At 33.6% G+C, this 20,899-nt stretch overlaps 1 protein-coding gene across 1 annotated transcript in view; it reads left to right on the plus strand.

Annotated features, from left to right (window-relative positions):
- LOC128553492 (proprotein convertase subtilisin/kexin type 6-like) overlaps positions 1-20,899 on the plus strand; it is a 29,483-nt gene that overhangs the window by 4,204 nt on the left and 4,380 nt on the right. Inside the window, exons 3-9 of the mRNA XM_053534661.1 lie at positions 8,260-8,349; positions 10,026-10,163; positions 11,770-11,864; positions 14,084-14,172; positions 14,545-14,714; positions 15,366-15,563; positions 17,176-17,273. Coding sequence (XP_053390636.1) covers positions 14,553-14,714; positions 15,366-15,563; positions 17,176-17,273 — 458 coding nt within the window. The 5' untranslated portion in view covers positions 8,260-8,349; positions 10,026-10,163; positions 11,770-11,864; positions 14,084-14,172; positions 14,545-14,552. The remainder of the gene's footprint in view (positions 1-8,259; positions 8,350-10,025; positions 10,164-11,769; positions 11,865-14,083; positions 14,173-14,544; positions 14,715-15,365; positions 15,564-17,175; positions 17,274-20,899) is intronic.

The following is a 20,899-nucleotide window of genomic DNA, read 5'->3' on the forward strand; positions in this document are numbered from 1 at the left end:
GCTAGCTGCTACTTTTTCCTGCTACCTCAATTGCTGCTACTTGTTACCTATTTTTATAGCAGCGGCTAGCTGCTACCTTTTCCTGCTACTTATCTTCTATTGGTAGTGTTTTGTATGCATATTAGTTTTCTTGCTATACTGGTAGCCGCTACCTGTCTGCTACCTCTTCATGCTGCCGAGCTGCTACCTTTGGGATTATTGTAGAATATTTCGTGGGTGTCATCTAATACACCCAGGGTAAACATGGTAAAGTATCATGAAGATTGGACCACAAAATTAATTTATGTACTACCCCCACAGTGTTTAAAACTGAAAAGGTTGACCTAGATATCATGACTAAGACTCATGAAGATTGCAAAAAGATATGGCCTCTAGAGTGTCGACAAGGAAATCGTCTATGCCTATGATCAGATGACAGGCTGACAGATTACGGATGAATGTAGTCTCAAAAGCTCACCTGATCACACTTTGATATTGGTGAGCTAAATAAATGTAGAAGTTCAAAAGACTGGCTCAAAATACAGACCCAAAATCAACAGAAGTGAAAATTAACAAAATATATACCATTGGTATATTTGAAGACATATAATAAAATATTGACTTGATCAAGATTTTATTTATTACAGCTGTCATTGACAGAAAAGTTTGTATTGATATATCAAATGGCAAGTATCGATGATAAAAAATAACAGGAAACTGTCATTTGATATTAATGTTATCAAGTCGAAGCTGATATGCGTTGCCGAGACCTGATATCATTTGTATCAAAAGACAGTTTTTGTTTTTCTACTTATCATGTAAATCACTCAACCTAACTAGAACAACATATGCCCTCATCTCTTGTTTTGTAAAATTGACTTCTGAAGCAAAAAAAATAACATAAAAATTTATATTTTACGGATTTAAAAATACATCGGCTCCCAGAATATTTTGTTGAAACAACATAGCAGCGCCATCTTGAATTCAACTTGGACAATGATTTTTTACTTTCTTACTTTCTTATAAAAAACTAACAATCAGAGAGACTCTTACTTGCGTGAAAATAACAAAATCACCCTCTTGAGTAAATCAGAATAGATAACATTTTATACATTTGAATCAGGCAACTACATCACATGTCCCAAACACTGAACATTTCATTTCCACCTACAGACATTGTGATACCATGATAAATGTTAAGGGGCTTACACAATGACATCATATTGAGTGCTACTTTATTGCTATGGTAGCAGGTAGCTGCTGTCATATTAAACTTAATGTGCCACTAAAATCGCTTTGTCGCTACATTATGTCTGTGCTAGCAGGATCCTGATACCGAAAGTGTGTGTGTGTGGGGGGGGGGGGGGGGGGGGGGGTCTCTACTAGTAGTGATTAGATAGCAGGTACATAGCAGATACACGCTACCACCTGCTTCTTTCCTGCTACTAGTTCTTGCTATCAAAATTAGAAGTGACTAGGTAGCAGCTTAGCTTGCTAGCCGCTACCTTTGTTTCTATAAGGGTACTTGTTACCCATTTCATAAAGATAATGCTAAAATTGTTGGTTATCATGTTGTTTATTAGGCGGCCATATCGGAAATAAGGCAGTCATATTGGATATATGATGTAATATTGGATTAAAGTACTGTAGGGATTATGTGTAATGAACGTTGTTTTACTTTTCTGTTATCATATGAATGTTTGACACACTCAGATGCAGTATAAAACATACTTTGAATCAATTCCAGAAATTCCCTTAAGTTATGGCGGCCATATTGGATTTGGCAGCCATATTGGATATATATTATTTCAAATATAATTTTCGGTGACTGGTAATAGACTCTGCTTATATCCTTTAAAAATTTGACATGTTTAGATAAGTATAAATGAAGCTATAATGGAATTCCAAATATTCGCACTTTCATTTCATTTTTTCATAATTTAACCCCAAAATAGGGTATTTGCCTCATTGGATTTTGGTAGATTTTTGATATGTCATTCCTGATATGATATAGATCACACATGCCAAAAATCATTTCTGTGCAAATTTTGTCCCCTAAATTTCGTATTTTTACTGGACTAAGGCAATCTTCATTTTGTAAAGCGTGTATAAGTATGGGCTGAATTTGTCAAATACCGGCGTGGCAAGAAACCGGTGGGTTTTTACAAAAAAACAATGCCCTCTTTTTTCAACACTTGTAATATTTCTACAGCCGTAACATTAATGTTACGTGTTCATTTTTGCAGCTGTAAGATTTTAATACACCTGCACTTGATTTGCAAAAAATCGAACTGTTTTACAATCGTTTTACAGCCAAAAATTAAAATCTACAGCTGTAAAATCAAAGTTGTTTAATATGTACAAGTGTAAATTTGAAGTAGTCATGACAGTAATTATGAACACCTGTACAAACGTTTAGTGCTATAAAACATCTGTATTTTTGTTCAAACTTACAGTCATGATTATTTCAATTTTACATCTGTAGATTTTCTATAATAGCATTGATTTTACAGCTGTAGATTTCAATTTACAGATCTGAAACAACTTTAAAAAGTGGTAAAATTATGCCAATAAGATACATGTAAGCTGTAAAAAGAACTTACAGCTATAAGAATGGAAAAGTTACAACTTTACAGCTGTAGATATGCCTAAATATTAAAGCTGTAGAAATATTACGTGTTGAAAAAGAGAACATTTAAAGAGACGAAAGCAGGAGTATAAAAAGTATTAGATTGAACTGTAAATCTCTAAAAAGGGAAGCAATATTTATTATAACACAAATTCCCAACTAATACCTAGTAAGTAAAGAGCAATATGAAATATGTTTCTAGTTTAGGAATTGCAAAATTTATTTTGGATGCAAAGTAGAATCTATGCATCGTATCTTGTCACAAAACTTTCTAAGTTATGGAAACCTATGACAATCTTGTAATTATTTTTTTTTAAAACTTATCAGTTTAAACTAAAACTTTTACAACTGTTGATGCATGTGCTTACACATGTCCTTTTACAACAATCTACAAGTCTGTTACAACTGATTTTACCATAAAGGTATTTTACAAACGTCTTACAGCTGTAAAACAGGTCCTATTTTCGTAGAGGCAAGAAAACAGAACCTGGTGTAAAATTTCGTACAGGTATGTTCTTTAATGTAAATATTTGACAAATAGAATACAGTAGTTGTTATATTTATATGATTTTGTAGGAAATGTATGTTTATTTACACACATGTAAGATAACTCTTATCTTGACTGGGGAACCAGGATATGAACATAAAATTTTAAGAATACTTATATTAAAATTTTAACACTTTGCTGTTAAACGTTCAGAGAAAAGAATTCAAATAGCACTAAAGTGTGGGCACTATGCCAAATCAAAGAAAAAGCTTGTGAACAGGCTAAAGGCCAGAGGTTTGAGACAATTTTTATGAAACTTTGTTTGAATGTTTGTCTTGAAGATTTCTAGGTAAGGTCGAACCTGGGTCATATAGGAATAAAACTAGGTGACTAGGATTAAAGGAGAAACTTGTAAACATTCTAGAGGCCACAGTTTTGACTCAATCTTTACGAAGTTTGAAGTAGAACTGTGCATTTGCCAAACATACTTGGCATTTTTTTGTTCTAGAAATACTTACTTACGGAATAAATCTCTAACGTTTCTTAAAACGTTGTTGTTTTCTTTGTAATTTGTTTATTCTCCAACTCACTATATTTATACGAGAACCTACCTCGCTTATAGTGATTACAAAATATCCCAAAAATTTTCTTTTTTCTGGGTATTCAGGAACCTACCCTGATTTATCTTAAGTGCATTTATTTAAAGTGCATTTGCATACAAGCCATTTTAGGCTTGCTCTAGAAATTTAATCTAGTGCGAAGGAACCTACCCTTCAAAATTATATAAAACTTACGCAACACCAGCGTAAATAGTTATATGCACTTATACCTATATAACTAATTGTAGAAAAGGCTATAATAAATCGGAACCCTCATAAAGTACCGATATTTGATATATACTGAAAATATCTCATACAACTTAGGATTCAGATTTTATAGCAACTGAAGAAGACCTTCGGGTCGAAAGCGCTTTTGCGTCAGGATATTGTTTTCCTGGTAAAATGAGTAAATCCTACTTGATTTTAAGTGTAAAACTAACCCAGGCTGGGGGTATATGATACACTTTTTACTGACTTTAAACCGCAAATATATTTAAAACTTATTCAGTGAGAACCAGCTTGTCTTATACGATTAATAATACATCGTATTCTACCTATATAGCTCTTTAGCTAGGGACTACGTGTGAGCGGTATGTCGAATTTCAATCACACACGTAAAACACTTGGGGTGAGATTTAACCCCGTGGGGCAACCCCAAACTGGGCACGGGACCCTCATGAGGCATTTTGAACCACCAACTGTGGTCGGACATCCGAAAACCCCCATACTCAGGATATTGTTTTCCTAGTAAAATCTTCCAATCCTATACCAGTGTATCAATTATAAAACGATACAACTGCTCATACTATGGAAAAATACGTCAGCAATTGACAAAAAATACGTCATTAATTGACAATTTGCAAATACCGCAAAAATTTAAATTGCAATATATAATAACGTGTCAGCGGTATGCATACATACATGGATATATATTATAAAATACCCGTTAAAGAGTTGGGTGAGATTAAACCCATGAGGTTACCTCAAACTTGGCACGGGGCCCTCATGAGGCATTCTGAACCATCAGTTGTGGTCGGACACCCGCAAACCCCCTAAACAACAAGTTTGGAAAGAATTTTTGCCTTGATGATCTCAAGATCGAGTTCGAATCTCGGTCAAATGTGGTCAAAAGCTAGGTCAGCCGGTTAAAATGCTTGTGAACACTCTAGAGGCAACAGTTGGGACTTAATCTCTATGAAACTTAGTTAGAATGTTGTCTTGATGATTTCTAAGTCTAACTGGAAACTGGATCATGTGGTATCACAAACTAGATCACTACGCCAGATCAAAGGAAAATATTATCAACACCCTAGAGAAGACAGTTAAAGTTTAAAACTCATTAGAATTTGTCCCAATGTTTTCCTTGATGACCCCTACCTAAAATAAGAATTTGGGTCTTATAAGGATAAAAACCTAGGTACCTAGGTCAAACAGAAGGAAAAACCTATGAACTCTCGATAGGTCACAGTTGAGACTCAACCTTGATGAATCTTAGTGAGAATGTTTGCCCTGATTATTTCTAGGAAAAGTTTGAAACTAGGGTCAAAAACTTGGTCACTAGCCTAGATCAAATAAAATTTTTGTGAACACTCTAGAGGCAACAACTGTAATTTAATCTTTATGAAACTTGGTCAGGATGTTTGCCAAGTTGACTTCTTTGTCAAGTTTGAAACTGAGTTATGTTGGCTCGAATACCAGGTCACAAGTTCAGATCAAAGGAAAAGCTTGTGAATAGTCTAGAGGTTACATTTGTGATTCAATTTTTATGATAATTTGACAGACCGTTTGTCTTGATGATTTCAAGGTCAAGTTCGAAACTAGGTCATGTAGGGTTAAACACTAGGTGAGAGGCCAGATCATAGGAGAAGCTTGTGAACACTCTAGAGACTAAAATTTAAGTTTAAAACCAATGAGAATTAGTCAGAATATTTGCCTTGATGACTTTTAAGTCAAGTTTGAATCTGAATTATGTGGTGTCAAAATATTGGTCACAAGGTCAAATCAAAAGAAAAACTTATGAATACCCTTGATGTCACAGTTGTAACTGAATCTATATGAATCTAGGTACGAATGTTTGCCTTCATGATTCCTAGGTTTGAAAACTAGGTCACTAGGCCAGATCAAAGGAAAAGCTTGTGAACACTCTAGAGGACACCGTTGTGACTCAATCTTTATTAAACTTGTTCAGAACGTTTGTCTTGACAATTTTTAGTTTTAATATTGGTCATTTGGGTACAAAAACTAGGTCACCCAGTTCAATAAAAAAGTTTGTGAATACTCTAGAGGCCACAGTTGTAACTCTATCTTTATGAAACTTGGTCAGAATGTTTGTCTTGATGGTTTTTAGTTTTAATCTGGGCCATGTGGGGTCAAAAGCTAGGCCGTCCGGTTAAATAAAAAAAAACTTCTGAAAAATATAGAGGCTACACTTATGACTCAAGCTTTATCAATCTTGGTCAGAATAGGTGTCTTGATAATCACTAGGTCAAGTTTGAAACTGGGTTTTGTGGGGTCAAATACGAGGTCAAAAGGCAAGCTCAAAAGACTCTTATTATCATTCTAGAGACCAAAATTTAAGTTTCAAACTCAAACTCATGAGAATAAGTCAGAATGTTTGTCTTGATGACCTTAAGGTCAAAATTGAATCTGGAAAATGTTGGCCCAAAACAAACTAGGTCATCCAGAAAAATCAAAGGAAAAGTTTGATAACACTCCAGATTTTTTACCATCTCGTCATAAATCTTGGTCAAAATGATGATCTTTATTATCTTTAGCCCAAATTTGAATCTTGCTTACCTGGAATTAAAAACCAGGTCTCCTGTTAAAATCAAATAAAAACCTTGTGCATGCAATAGAGGGTGCATTTTTCATTTTATGTGTATGGAACTTAGTCTAAATATTTGTCTGCATTGAATCTCGAATGAGTTTTATCTGCCGAGTGGGTTATGTCACCAGGTCCAATCAAAGAATAACCTTGTTTGCGCCAAAGGGGACAAATTCGTGATACTAATTTCATAACACTTGTTTGTTATTATTAAATATTGGATGATTTTAAATCTGATTCCCGTGGGTTCAAAATCGAGATCACTAAGACAAATAAAATGAAAAGCTAGATATATATACCCTAGAGACCACTGTTTTGCTTCAATCTTCCCGAAACTTTGTCAAAATGTTTGATTTTATGAAAGTCTGGACATTGTCGAATCCGATTCATGTTGAGTAAAAAAAAACTAGGTCAATAGGTTAAATCAAACAAGTGATTGTTTAAACTCAAGAGGCCATGTTTTTTGGTTCAATCTCAAAATATTTGTCTCAATGAAGTTACTAGGTAAACATGTTTACCCTGTTATAGTGTGTTACTCAGGTGAGCAACCTAGGGCGATCTTTGCCCTCTTCTTTAAGTATCTATCACACGGTACAGTACGGCATATCATGCGATGGTCATGTAAATTTTTGGTAAAGATGTTTTTTTTATGTTTTGATGACCTTAAGGTTTTCGTGGATATATGGCGTTTTGAAATTGAACATTACATACTTATAGAAAGGAAACGTTGTTTCAAATGAATATTGGACAACATATAAGACAGGTATAATGTCTTAAAACGGGATTTTCAATTTTATGTATGTTTAAATTCCCAAAAAAAGACAACATTAAGTGGCACACTTCTGGACAGTTTATCGCCTTTAAAAACTCACCATTTTCATACATCCGTTACATACCTCTGTTTTTGATGCATTTTAATGTCCCAGTACAATTTCAAACTACCAGGTTAAACATAGTGTTCAGGAAAAATTGTTTAGTTCTATTTCTTTACAAATGGAAGTCTTTTTTAAAGGGGAACAACCTTTGAGAATATTTTACGTCCGGGACAGTACGGGACATATGGTAAAACATAGTACTGGCCAGAGATTGTTGGCAAAGGTGCTGTTTGTTTTCAAACAATAATGAGACGTTTATTTCACGGTTCATAATCTCTTTTCATGGAATAATCCTGTCTGTTTCATGAAAGTCATAATGTTATTTGTTAATGGCAAACTGTGAATAAAATGCATATGACGGACCTTAAATGTCAGTCCTTAAATCGAAAAATAAGTACGTTTTTTCCCCCAAGATTTAACCATTTTGCAACTTGTCCGCAATACGCATTTTGACAGATGACACTTTGCAATGAAATCTAAGAGAAAAAACAATTGTAAACAAATGTGCAAAATGTCTATCATGAAATAGACATTATTATTCCATAAAAAGAGTATTAAAACCCGTGAAATTGCTTTATATACGAAGAACAACTTCAACCACAGTCTAGTTGTTCAACATATCTTATATCGTAGTGTCCCATACCGTCCCGTATTTAAATTATTCTCAAACAGTTGTTCCCCTTTAAAAAGAATTCTATTTGTAAAGAAATAATGTTGAGTTTTAAAGGCGTTGGACTGTCCAGAAGTGTGGCCACTTAATGTGGCTCCTTTTTGATTTACCGCCTTTAAGCGGAGCGCTGTTATTTAGATACTTTGAACAGACTTCAGGAGTAGAAAACTATAACAACACTTTCTTTTTATTCTAGATTATAGCCATTGAACCGGTCAGAGTATACAAAAATAGTTTAAACCTTGTTCCCTCAGAGCCAAAAGATGATGACATTAAGTTAGGTTTGGTAAGTGAATCAGCGTATGTTAATACCAGAAACGAAATGAAAGGAATTAAAAGCATAAGCGTGCAATTATTGACAGTTTTCTCCTGAATATGTGTCCAAGTACAGGATATTGAAACTATAGCGATTAGATTTTGCACAAAGAGTGAGTATTATGGCGTATCTAATATTGATATTAATATCGCAAAACAAGTGACTGGTCATAAAGTTATGTAAAGTGAAATAAAATTTACTTTACTTTTAAACTAATCGTGCATTAAGAACTGCAATAATGATTTAATTCATTTGTTGTAAAACTTTAAAGTTTTGTGGCATTACATATCAATCTTGTGTTTACTTATAAGCATGCAGCATTTTAAACCTATCGCATATGAATATAGCGTCTGGAAATGTAACCAACCAAAAATATCATAAGAATATATCCATATACAGACAGAATACATATATAGACATATTCATTTAAGTTGGCAGAACACTAACTGGCCGAGTTGTAACGTGCTCCGTTCGTACTTGTTCGTCGTGAGATAGATTCCCAGACCGGCATAAGTTTTATTTATTTTTTTAAAAACTGTACCTCATTTTGTATTTTTGTGCAATAAGTGGTGGGGCATATCAATTGGGTCTTGTCCGTCCGTTCGTGTGTCCGTCCGTCCGAAGTTCGTGACGCACCTAGCTCAAAACGTATTTGATATAAATTGATGAAACCTTGCATGAGTCTTTATCATGACAATAATTATGAACTTCCTATTTTTCGTCTAGCTCCACTCCCTATTTTTAGAGTTATGGGCCCTGAAATAGTAAAAAATGCACATTTTTAGCTTGTGACACGCATGGCTCAAAACGTATTTGATATAGATTAATGAAACCTTGCATGAGTCTTAATCATGATATGAACTTGCGCACCTCCTATTTTTATTTTTGTAGGCCCCCTATTTTTAGAGTTATGGTCCCTGAAATAGGCAAATATGCCCATTTCCACTTTTTGACACGTACGCCTAGCTCAAAAAGTATTTCATATAAATTGATTATATCTTGCATATAAATTGATTATATCTTGTATAAGTCTTTATCATGATATGAACTTGTGCACTTATTTTTTGTCAGCTCTGCCCCTATTTTCAGAGTTATGGCCCCTGAAATAGTAAAAAATGCACATTTTCACCTTGTGACGTACCTAGCTCTTTAAAGTTATGGCCCCTGAAATAGTAAAAACAGGCACATTTTCACCTAATTACATGTATATGCCTAGCTCAAAAAGTATTTAATGTAAATTCATGAAACCTTGCTAGAGTCTTTATCACGATGTGACCTTTCCATCTTGGCATTCTTCTTGAGAATCTTTGTGCTTATTACAGAGTTATGGCCCTTGAAATAGCCAAAATACTAGATTTTTGTTTGTGATGCTCATAGCTCTTGTGATGAACATAGCTCAAAAATATATGGCCTAGAATAACGAATCCTTTTCATAAAATGTATGTTTCGGCTAAACCCCATTAACAGTGCAAACATTTTGAATTATTGCCCCTTATTTGTGACAAATGTACCAACGGGTGGCACACCCTGTGTCCTACAGACACATTCTAGTTTTCAATAATGTTCATCGAATACAACTAAAGTTAGATAATTTATTTCCAACATTTTCACTAACTGAAATGTGTCATTGTTAACTTTTATTTCAGACAAACATTGCTTGCAAAGATTATTATAGGATAGGAGTGTCAAAAGTATGGGAACGAAATATTACAGGAGAGGATGTTGAAATAGCTATTACTGATATTGGGCTGAATACTGATCTACTTGATCTGGAACAAACTGTTGTAAGATATTTAAAGTATTATTTTATAAGATTAAATAGAAGACGAGTCCTTCGCCTAATATAAATACAGTCGGAACAAAGAACTAAAACTGCGTAATATTATCGTTTTTCTCGTAACGGAGAACTGTTTCACTCGTTGATAGTTCGGTCTCCGGCTGAAAAATTATGTATCACAGAAATAGAGTTTATTGAGTTACCTAACATTTTTAGAAATCAATCTGTAGAAAGCTTTGGTCCTGTTTAAAACATCGGAAACGCATATTATCTTTTTCAATATAATACAAATATTATGAACCGGTTAGATGTGTAATATCTGATTAAAAATAAATGATCTCGTATTTAGACATAGCATGTTCTGTTCAAGACAGATTTTTATTTATTTATTTTGTCGAGCTTAACGTCGCATCGACACAATTATAGGTTTTTGCAGCTTTGGTGATGTAGGAATAACCCAGATGCCCATACGTGCATCATTTAATCACGAGTGGCCAAATGGGCCGGACCAAACACCTTCCGTAAGCCAGCTGGATGTAATTTAAAGACTCCAAATACTGCAATCAACAATGAAAGTCTAGAAAACCAGCTAATTCTCACTATAGTGAGCAGTTAACAAGCTTGTTTATCCTTAAAATATTATAACAAAAAAGTCTTTTGAAAGATCCTTCAGAAGCATCTAACGCAACGAAACAACATAATACAGACCGCGTGTACTCTGATATTTGTAAATATAATGGGTTATTTGTGCAACTGTAACGAGTAAAATGTAAACAATGACCTATCTGTCCAAATATCTTTGAAATGAATGAATGACAATCGGACGTAGTCATAATACTGATTGACGGCAAATACTAATGATTTTACCTGATGAAGGAATGTATCTAGGTTTTAACCGTAACTTCGTATCGATTGAAATTATCTCGGAGTTCGTAAAATTATTGCTGAAATTTGGACAAAATTCGCTGTCTTTGCCGTTTGCCTGCTGTTAAATGGACAAATATGAAAGAATAAGTATAAGATCAATTTTACTGATATTAAAACATGTCAGAGTAATCTTGGCAACTTTGACCGAATAAAAATGTTGGAGAAATCAGATTATCTACTTTTGTTTACACGAAAGTGTCCGTTAGCTAACAAAATCAATACCCCGATAATCCGTAATAGTCACAACATATCGTTGTAACAAAATAGTTCCTATCCAGATAATGTCGGGAATAATGCTTATCTATAGACAGTGCTATTAAAGCGATGTGGCAGAGTGCCTATAATTCTATTTGTATTTTCTCTTATTTTCAGAAATATATATGTATTTCAAAGGTTTTTGACTTCATACATTTGATCTGAAAAATAAGTCCTATCTACTTAGTAGCAGACTCGCTTTTATTGCCTCTGTTCGTGAGAGATAATGAAATGTTTTTTTTTTTTTAAGTTTTCTATACAATTGAAAATGCACTTGTAAAGTTCGTAAATGCATTTCCTTTGATAAAATTGTCATTTGCAAAAAAAGTATTCTAGTACTTTTCTACAACCAGTATGGTGTATTTCTATTCTTATTGATGCCAGTTGTCATTCAGTAAGGAAATGTATTCGAAATAGTTTTCTTTCCCCAGAGAAATGAAGTTTGTACGAACTTTTTGACTAAAACCTCAGATGTGACATCGGAGAACTTTCCTGTTTTAGTAAAAAAAGCACAGGCACTTTTACAGTAAGTTAGAAATGTTACTTTTTATCTGCAACTATCAAAGTTCAATTTAGACATTTTTAGCAATTTGTGATATCTTTATTACATGTTAATATACAGCTAAAAAGAATAATTCGAAAATTATTTTATACTAAAAGGACACCAGTACTAGTTGAGCTTACTGATAAGATCGAACTAACTTGGTGGACACGATAAGAAATATATACTGACGCAAAAGGAAACTGCACTCGGGCTTTGCTATTTTGTCTGGCAACTTTTATTCAAATTATATAACAAATTTGTAGAGTGTAATACCTTTACCTTTCTGCATCATTTTTATTCCACATTTTTCCACTTAAAATGACTAAGGGGTCAAACTGAGAATTGTAAATTGTTTGTTGTTTTCTTTTTCTCAACTTGTTTCTTGTGTTTGAATTTCTGTAATTTGCACAAAACGCTCCAATAAATCAAAGCAACAACACTTGACCACACCGACTGGACGTACCATCGAATCTTATTTGGAATGGCTTTCCTATTCTTGGACAGGGTCTCGATGATGTCAATGGTAAGCTGTTTTTCTTTCCCTCAGTCAGGAAGGTCCCATATTTACTCGACTGTATTATATCTTGTAGGCATGTTTGCCATTAAATCTTGTTATCGCTATGCCTGGCGAGGTTGTTATGCGTCAGTTCATCGGGATACTGATGCAGAAACGATACCACAACTGGACAGAAAATGTCATCAATACCACACTGTCCACTAAATTTGTAAGGAATGACGACCACATCTGTTTTTCTAACGCCACAAACCATAACACTGGCCCTATCAAATCGATCCCGCTCCTGCAAGCAATAACCAGTAAACAGTACACCTCGATGGCAGAAAACATGTGTCCTTCTGTCAGCAACATAAATAACGTTGAGTCAAAGGGTACGATTAAGATTATTGATGATCTGACTTAAACAGGTCCTCCTGACCCTTATCAGGCTTGCGTTGGCGTTCAAACTTCACGTCTGGTAACCTTAAACCTGTTACGCGGATGAGGTAACTTATGTACCTGTCATGACGTACAGTTGTTACCACTGTCCCACCTGAACGAACGCCAGACATAGACTGATAATTGTGCTGTGATGACTGTTAAACTGACTTGCAACGCCACTGACTCTTAAGCCCGCGGCAAGAATCACAAGAGCTTAAAGTCTGTCATTTTCGGGAAGCCGTGACATCTTGTAAACGAAACGAATTAAATGTGCAATGTAAATCGGTCATGGAAACAAACAAAACATGTAAAACATGTCGCTCGATTTGCATAATATAAAACGTTGTGCAACACCCTTCTATCAGTTTTTAAATTAAGACACACAAATATGCATGTACTTACGTTGAAAATTTTCACTAGGCTATTCCGAGCAGTTAAAATGTAGCAAATATATAAATGCTGTTTCCTTTTTGTGCTTGTCAAGTCAAATATATTATTTATGCATTAGCACATGTACAACATTTTAAGATTAGTAAATGTGTGTCTTTCGTAGCACAAATATGAGACGGATGAGATTAACATAATTTGAACACGTTTTTAAAATGTAACTCATTGAACTTTAAATAATAATAAAAATTAGATCCTGTATGAAATTTTACAGCTGTAAAAGACCTGTTTTTTCTTTGTTGTTCAAAATAACAGTCATGCTTATTTCAAGTTTACACTTGTAGATTTTATATAGCAACATTGATTTTACAGCTGTAGATATCAATCTAATTTTGCATTTAAAACCAATTCCCTGTTTTTGTATCGTAATCGGTGCAACTCCACATCACTCCTCTATTTATGAGGCATTGCGCGTTTCAAATAACACTTATATCTCAAATAATGTTTATTAGATATTCTCCGGTTTATTTATCACTTTCAATTGCCAACTGTTTTGACGCTTTGTACTAATGCTGTTACACATAATGCCGTACATTTATACATTTGTTTTGACATTCTTTTCGACTTCTGATAAACAACATGATACAGATATGCATAATAGACTTTACTGATAGGAAAACATCGAGTAATGATTTTAGTCCATATGTTTGCCTAACTTTTTTATGGTAATCAGTATTTTGTCAATTCAAGAAAGGGGTTAATAGCAAACTGGAAGGACTGGGACAATGTAATTGTTATTGTAGTAAGAACGAAGAAACAGTATTGGCTAACAATTATCTCATTGCTTCTTCTGTTATTATCTATATAACAATTGCAGTCATGGAAACAACGTTACCCGTCAAAGTGCCACTACAAGGAATAGCATATGCAGTGCTGCAGGAATTGCCTATAATGCTACCATTAATGGTAATAACAAAAAGTGCATGCATTACAGAAGAATATTCAACTTAGTTATATTTGGTAGGAACTGAAATTCCATCTCTGAAATCTATATGACCTATTATACGACGTAAAGTTGATACAGAAGGCAAATTGTTTAAAAATTGTACAGAGGTAATATTCTTCTTTTATGCATTGTTTGTCATCTGTTTATGCTTCCATTATAATTTACAATAAAGTCTAGTTTTTGTATAAAATGCAAAATATTTATTTCATTAACAAGTAAGATGATTTTGCAAGTTTTTGATAATAGTGTTTATATTCAGTATGACTGTCTGTTTGTCTTTTACGGTCTGCATAAAATGGTGCCAAAAAGTAGCACTTTCCACTTTTATGAAGCAATCAAGATGTATGAGTTTCCAAGTCATAGCACAGCATCAGAAGTGTCTCGTAAGCTTACATCCGAACTAGATGGAATTGACATTTGCATGAACACTTGGTCACCTACAAGGCCGTTTGATCAACTAGATCTTGCTTCAAGGAGTGCCATCGAGTACGGAGTAAACAAGGTATATACAGCCCAGCTTATCTATAAACACTTCTAGCTTAATTTGCATAAATAAATGCTACCTACAAACTTATATTCAATTATTTGACAAATGTACAGGTTATATTGTATTCTTGTTCATCCCTAATCTCATTAATTCCAGTTCCTTTCGCTTTTTATTGTGATGTTTTGAGTATATATTAAGCAAATTGCAGCACATTTGATATAGCTGTAGCCTGAAGATCATTCCAAGCAATGTTGTGTTAACTTAGATATAAACGACAATAACAAATAAATGTGATATTAGTATCTATAATTTCTTGTACGTAAGTAATTCAAGCTCAAATAAAGGAATGCAGTTACTCGGACGCAGTTTTGTTTGCGTGCCTCGACTGTAAATCAAGTGCTTAGTGTCTCCTTTAAGACAGTTACAAAATACAATTACATGAAATCGTATTTTAGCAGCGCATCAGAATTTTATATATTAAAAATCATTTCTTGCACTGACGCACTGTCAGAGATTTTTATCATTTGATATTATTGTTCATAATGATATCTCTAGTTTTCATTTATTACGAGTTAAATTCCATTATCTAAACAACAACATGTAATTACATTAAAAGGATATCATAATGTTTAAGTTTTCTTTATTCACTTTGAATTACTCCTAAAGGGTCGTCATGGACGTGGGGCAATATACGTTGTACCGGCTTGTCCTTGTGGAAGTGAGTTGTCAAGTAATATTCATACAATTAGCGTTAACAGTATTGGCAGCTTTGGGACAAATACTTACGAGATCATTCAAGATGCAAGCGTACTAATATCTGGTCTAAGACCTCGAGATGGGAACAACCATACATCTTCATCCATGGTAACATTTTTGTCCGTTTATTCGTTGTCTCAAAAGTATGAAATTCTGATCTTTTTATTAATTCTCGCCTCACAAAGACGCGACATTGTAATAGTGACAATGCGATAATTATCACTTTGTCCAGGAACATATATGCATGTGAGATTTAACAATTCTCGCAAGGTTTTAAGGGCGATAATTTTCGTTTTAATTTTAGCATGTCTTTCTTAATTGTTTCCTCGGGAAATTAAATTATTATACATAATTGCGAGAGTTAGTGAAAACTCGCATTTTTTGCATTGTGCAACCAAGCGAAACGGTTTGAGTACTTTTGGAAGAAGACATTTCAAAGAATATCCAGGCCAAGTTTCATCAGCTTCCAATACAAGATTTCCGAGAAGATGCAATTTTAGGAAGTGTTGTCGGAAGGACAGACTGACGACCGGACGTTGAATAATCACAAACGTTCACCTCGAACACCTTGTGCTGAGGGAGCTAACAAAGCCAAGGCACAATGGTTTTTACTTAAAGTGATGACATCATTTTCTTACATGTTGGGCAATGTATTAAAAATATTGTCGATTTCTGTCTTTTCCATCCAAATTGATTGCATCGATATTATTAATTCTTATTTAGAAACAGACAGAAATATGTAATTTTAAAAACACAGAGACATTTTATTAATTTTTTTTTAAACGTTTTGCTTTTGATGTAGTAGACACAATGTATTTTGTATCCCCCGACAGCGAAGTTAAAACTGGGGTAGGGATATACTGGTTTCAGGCTATTTGTCTGTCCGTCTGTCCGTTCATAGACACAAACATATGCGCACAACTCTCCTCACTCCCTAGACACAATTTAATGAAACTTCACAAAAGTTATCAGTAATTATAGTAGTTTTGCTGTGTATATGTAAGGTTCTTTCAGAAAAAATGCAGGGTTACGAGTCTTATTGTTTGTTACTATACTATATGCATATGTAATCATGTGCGCGCCTAATCTCATAAACCCATGCACTCGATTTATTGAAACTTCACACAAGTGATCAGTAGTAGCTTTAGTTGTGCAAGGTGCATGTTAAGTTCTTTTTTTTTTTTTTAATGTTTATATGCTATATAAATACAGGCCACATAATTATGCAATCTTGTGTGCGTCAATTGTAATGTACAGTGTCAGTGCTAGCGGGGTTATTACATTCATTACCTTAAGTGATAGCTCTAGTTCCTTTCGTATTCACTGTTTTCTCAAATCATCAATTAAAAGATATTTTCTGACGAATATGAAATAATTATATTTGTGCCGTTTGACAGTACTGTGTATATGGTAATACTGCACACAAATAAACGAGTAAGTAATACAGTGCAGCTAAGTAATACAAGTAAACAAACTGGAATTATTTTCTACAATTGTATGTTAGTCTATAACATTTAATTGTGAAAGCAGCTTTAAGTACACAGTTTTAGCCCAAACAAATATGTCTGATGTCTATATACAATGTATAAAATCAATGTCTAGTGACAAAAATAGTAAAAGGGGAGCCCAGTAGGCCCTTATATCTTTAAAAGGTTTAAAATCTTATAACATATACTGGTGTATATAGAAAATATCTATAAAACAAGCTTTCATTTTGCAGGTCGCATCCTCTAACAATAAGTGTGAAGAAATTTTGAATGGTGAATTTGCTGCTGTATCCCAAGTTTCAGGAATAATAGCACTAGGGCTTCAAGCAAAGTAAGATGTTTCATGTCTTATTCACAGGCATAACAATAAAATGTATTTAAGCTGATATTACAAGTAAGTGTCCCATGGATAATCAAGAATAAATGGAAATCACAATTATATACATAGAGAAACATCTCACATCTGTATTAATATACCGAGGTCAGACAGACGTAGTCAGTGTAAGGAAAAGGAACAAAAGCAGTGGCTAGGGGTCCGGTAAACGGACCTCTTAACCTGTCTAGAGGTCTGGTAATCAATATAAATACTAAAAATGATATTCAGAAAGAGGATACTATACTTCATCTTTAAAAATGAGAAATGAAGTTTGTTTCGTATTTTTCTTATCGCTTTAAATTGTAAGTAACAGGAAACGGGAGTATTTGATAATTCTTTCATCCCAGAAAAATTGCAAAAAAATATAAATAACGTTTTGCCTGTCGTAATCGGAAGCTTTTGTCATATTTTGGTTTTTCTCGGGACTGATGAAGTAAAATAATTAATTTTATGTTTTCTTTAGTATTTAAGGCATAGATTGATTGTGCTCAAGACTTGTTGAATTCATTTTACTGCTTAATAAGTAAATAAAAAACAGTGACTACCAGAAATCGCTGTGTTTAAATTTCATATTCATTATGCCTCGAACCCAAGTGAGAGCTAAATGTTATTAATAAAGTACTGGACATGTAGCCGCTAAAAAGGTTTAAAAGGCAAAACAAAACAACAACAAAAGGACGTTTACGTTAAGCATAATCATAACTTTTACTAGCGACTACCTTATACATCACTAGTACAGTACATTATAGAATAATTAATGATGTATATTGATTATCGGCCCTCTAGACTCTGGGCCCTCTAGACTCTGGATGTAGAGGTACGGTTACCTTCTAGACTCCGGGTCTAAATCAAGTTACCAGATATCTATAAACAAATGTGTAACCAGTTGCTGCTGTTGAAACAGCATGTGCCGCAAAGCTGACAAGTGTGTTGTTAGAGCATTTCCATATTGATTTACTATTGTTTAGGTGTAAGAAACAAAAATAGAAATAAACTTACTTTTGATAGTTCAAAGCCTTGCAAGTCACGGTAGAAAATCCTTCATCTGTTAATGTAGAATCTACCTTCTCTTTCAATTTGAATATATTATATCAGACAGAAGGGTCAATTGCCGAGATAAAGCAACTGAAAACTTCGGTTTATTCTTAGATATTCGGTACGTTACCAATATGTTTAGATAAACATTTATTGCAATTTATAATTGATTATGTGCCTGAAGCTGAGAAGGCTATTTTAACCCCTCATATCGTGAAAATAAATAACATACACTTTAAATACCGATAGGCATTAAGCAAAAGAAATTGTATACTAACAGAATATAAAATTATTAAATTTCTATCCTTACTTTCTATGCATCAAAGAAACGATAGTTTTCCCAAGTAAAACAAAGAAATGTTTCTTTGCAGAAACCGTGTCAACTTTGACATTTCAGAATAAGTTATTTCCCTTGGTCCAGTTAATAAATAGCTTTTATTGTGGACAAAAACATTAAAAATGTTAATTTCAGACAGAAACAACACTTAACTTTAAGCAAACAATTGACCTTACGTAAGCCATCTAACGTATCTTAAGTTGCATATGTTTTATAAATAGGGCCTTAGGTTTTGTCTAAGACTTTAGCTGAAATCACCACAAACTTAAGTAAAATCTTCAACTTAAGTCAAAACTTATACTTAAAGAGAATGCCTATAGCTCTTTATGCGCATCTTTCGGCGCAGCCGACACTTTCAATGGAAATCTGAAGTGAAGTCAACATTTGTTGAAATTTGTGACAGACAATCTTAAATATGAGGAATCTTGAATGAAATAACATTTTGATAAGTTTTATCAGTAATGAAATGTTGATACTGGTTTATCTTGTATTGACAAGTATCCTGCCTGGAGGTATCTTGCCATTTTTGTGGATATGTTTTCACATCGCATTTTAGTACAAAGACAGTGCCGTTCATATAATGTAAGACAATTGACTAAGTACTGATGAGACAATATCTCCTTTCAGATTATTAAGCTTTCAATTACAGAAAGAATTAAGAATTTTTAAACATCTTTTAACTTCTAGTAGATATACATGTAATCAATTTGGACAGGTTCGCGCCATTTTCTGTCCGAACAGGTGTTGTATTCAAACGGTCTTAACATAAAATTTAGCCTGGTGACCCATATATTTTTAGCCATTTTTTTGCTCACAATACAATTATTCATATGCAAGAAGAAAAGGAAACAATTCTATGAAACAGTTTTTTCTTTAATTAAAAATAATATTCTTCACGTTTTTCACTATGGGTATTTTTCATTGGAAAAAGTTCACAAAATTGAATATGAAACAAGATTTTTTTTTTCATTTATACCCATTATTATACGAATATAGTATTACAAATATGACAATGATATCAAATAAGTATATAATAAAACCTGTAAAAAGAATAACCTTAATTGTGCTGTCTTGAAGTATATTTTGGTTGGTATTTATGAAAAGCAGAAAATTATGAAAATGTTGAAAAATCGCTGGCAGTTTCAGCAACAGGGGTACGTTCAAAATATTTTTCACAAAAACAAGCCTGCTGACCCATTGCTTTTTCCTATCATATATGTGAATCAAAAAAAAATTTATGAAAGGAAAAAGAAACCTATAGGAATTCTCTTTAAGATGCCTTATGAATACGGACTCTGAACTATTTCGGCAAAACTTATTATTTTAACTGGGGAACATACAACTACTTTTCTTGGCATTTCACTTAGTGTATCATTGAAAGTTCTATGTATACGGCCAAATAATTACATCTGAGGGTGTCTTAATCGGTTTTAGATACATTGTAATTTTGATTTCTGCTCATTCTTTGGCTAAAGGGCGTGAAGACGATAGCTTTCATTTCCGCTTCCCTCCTTGAACAAGCTCTATCAAACTAAGGCTGCATTTGTTTTCATTCATGAAGCGTTTGGCGACCAGTGGATTTCCACTTTTTCTATTTAATTATCAAAGCAGTGTTGTCTTTGCCGTGTGGCAGCCGTAAAAGTTGCCATTGCATGTTCAATAGCATCAGTGTTACTTTAGTGCCAACTGATTTATAACAAAATAGTATTTTTATAGCCCTTTGCCTAACACACCCTGTTTCATAAAACTGTCATATTTATTTTCGAATTATTGCAGGAGTCGCAATTTCCTGTAATTCTGTTTTTGCCATAGCACATAGAGATTTTGTCCAATCAACGAAATAAAAATACTTATGTTCTTATTGCCTTCTAGCTGCAAAGAAAGTTTTATGAAGAAATCTTTATTCAAAAACAATACTATGCTAAAACAGACATCTCTGGAAAAAATAAATAGCTAAAACTGAACAACATGATGAAATAAACTGTGATAAATAAACCGGTGCTCAAGGAGGAATCTGTTTGCAACGTACTTTACACATGTTAGTATAATACGTTACCATTTCAGTAATTTTGTTTTATTGTATCGTTATTTTCCCAGAAAAGAGTAGAATGGTATTTAGTTATCAAGATATTTAATAGTCTTACAAAATAGTATAGTGCCATACTTCTCAAGCAAGGAGGTTTTCCCGTAACGGCGCTTTGAAATAAGT

This window comes from Mercenaria mercenaria, unplaced genomic scaffold (assembly GCF_021730395.1).
Source record: "Mercenaria mercenaria strain notata unplaced genomic scaffold, MADL_Memer_1 contig_3886, whole genome shotgun sequence".
Classification (NCBI taxonomy): domain Eukaryota; kingdom Metazoa; phylum Mollusca; class Bivalvia; order Venerida; family Veneridae; genus Mercenaria; species Mercenaria mercenaria.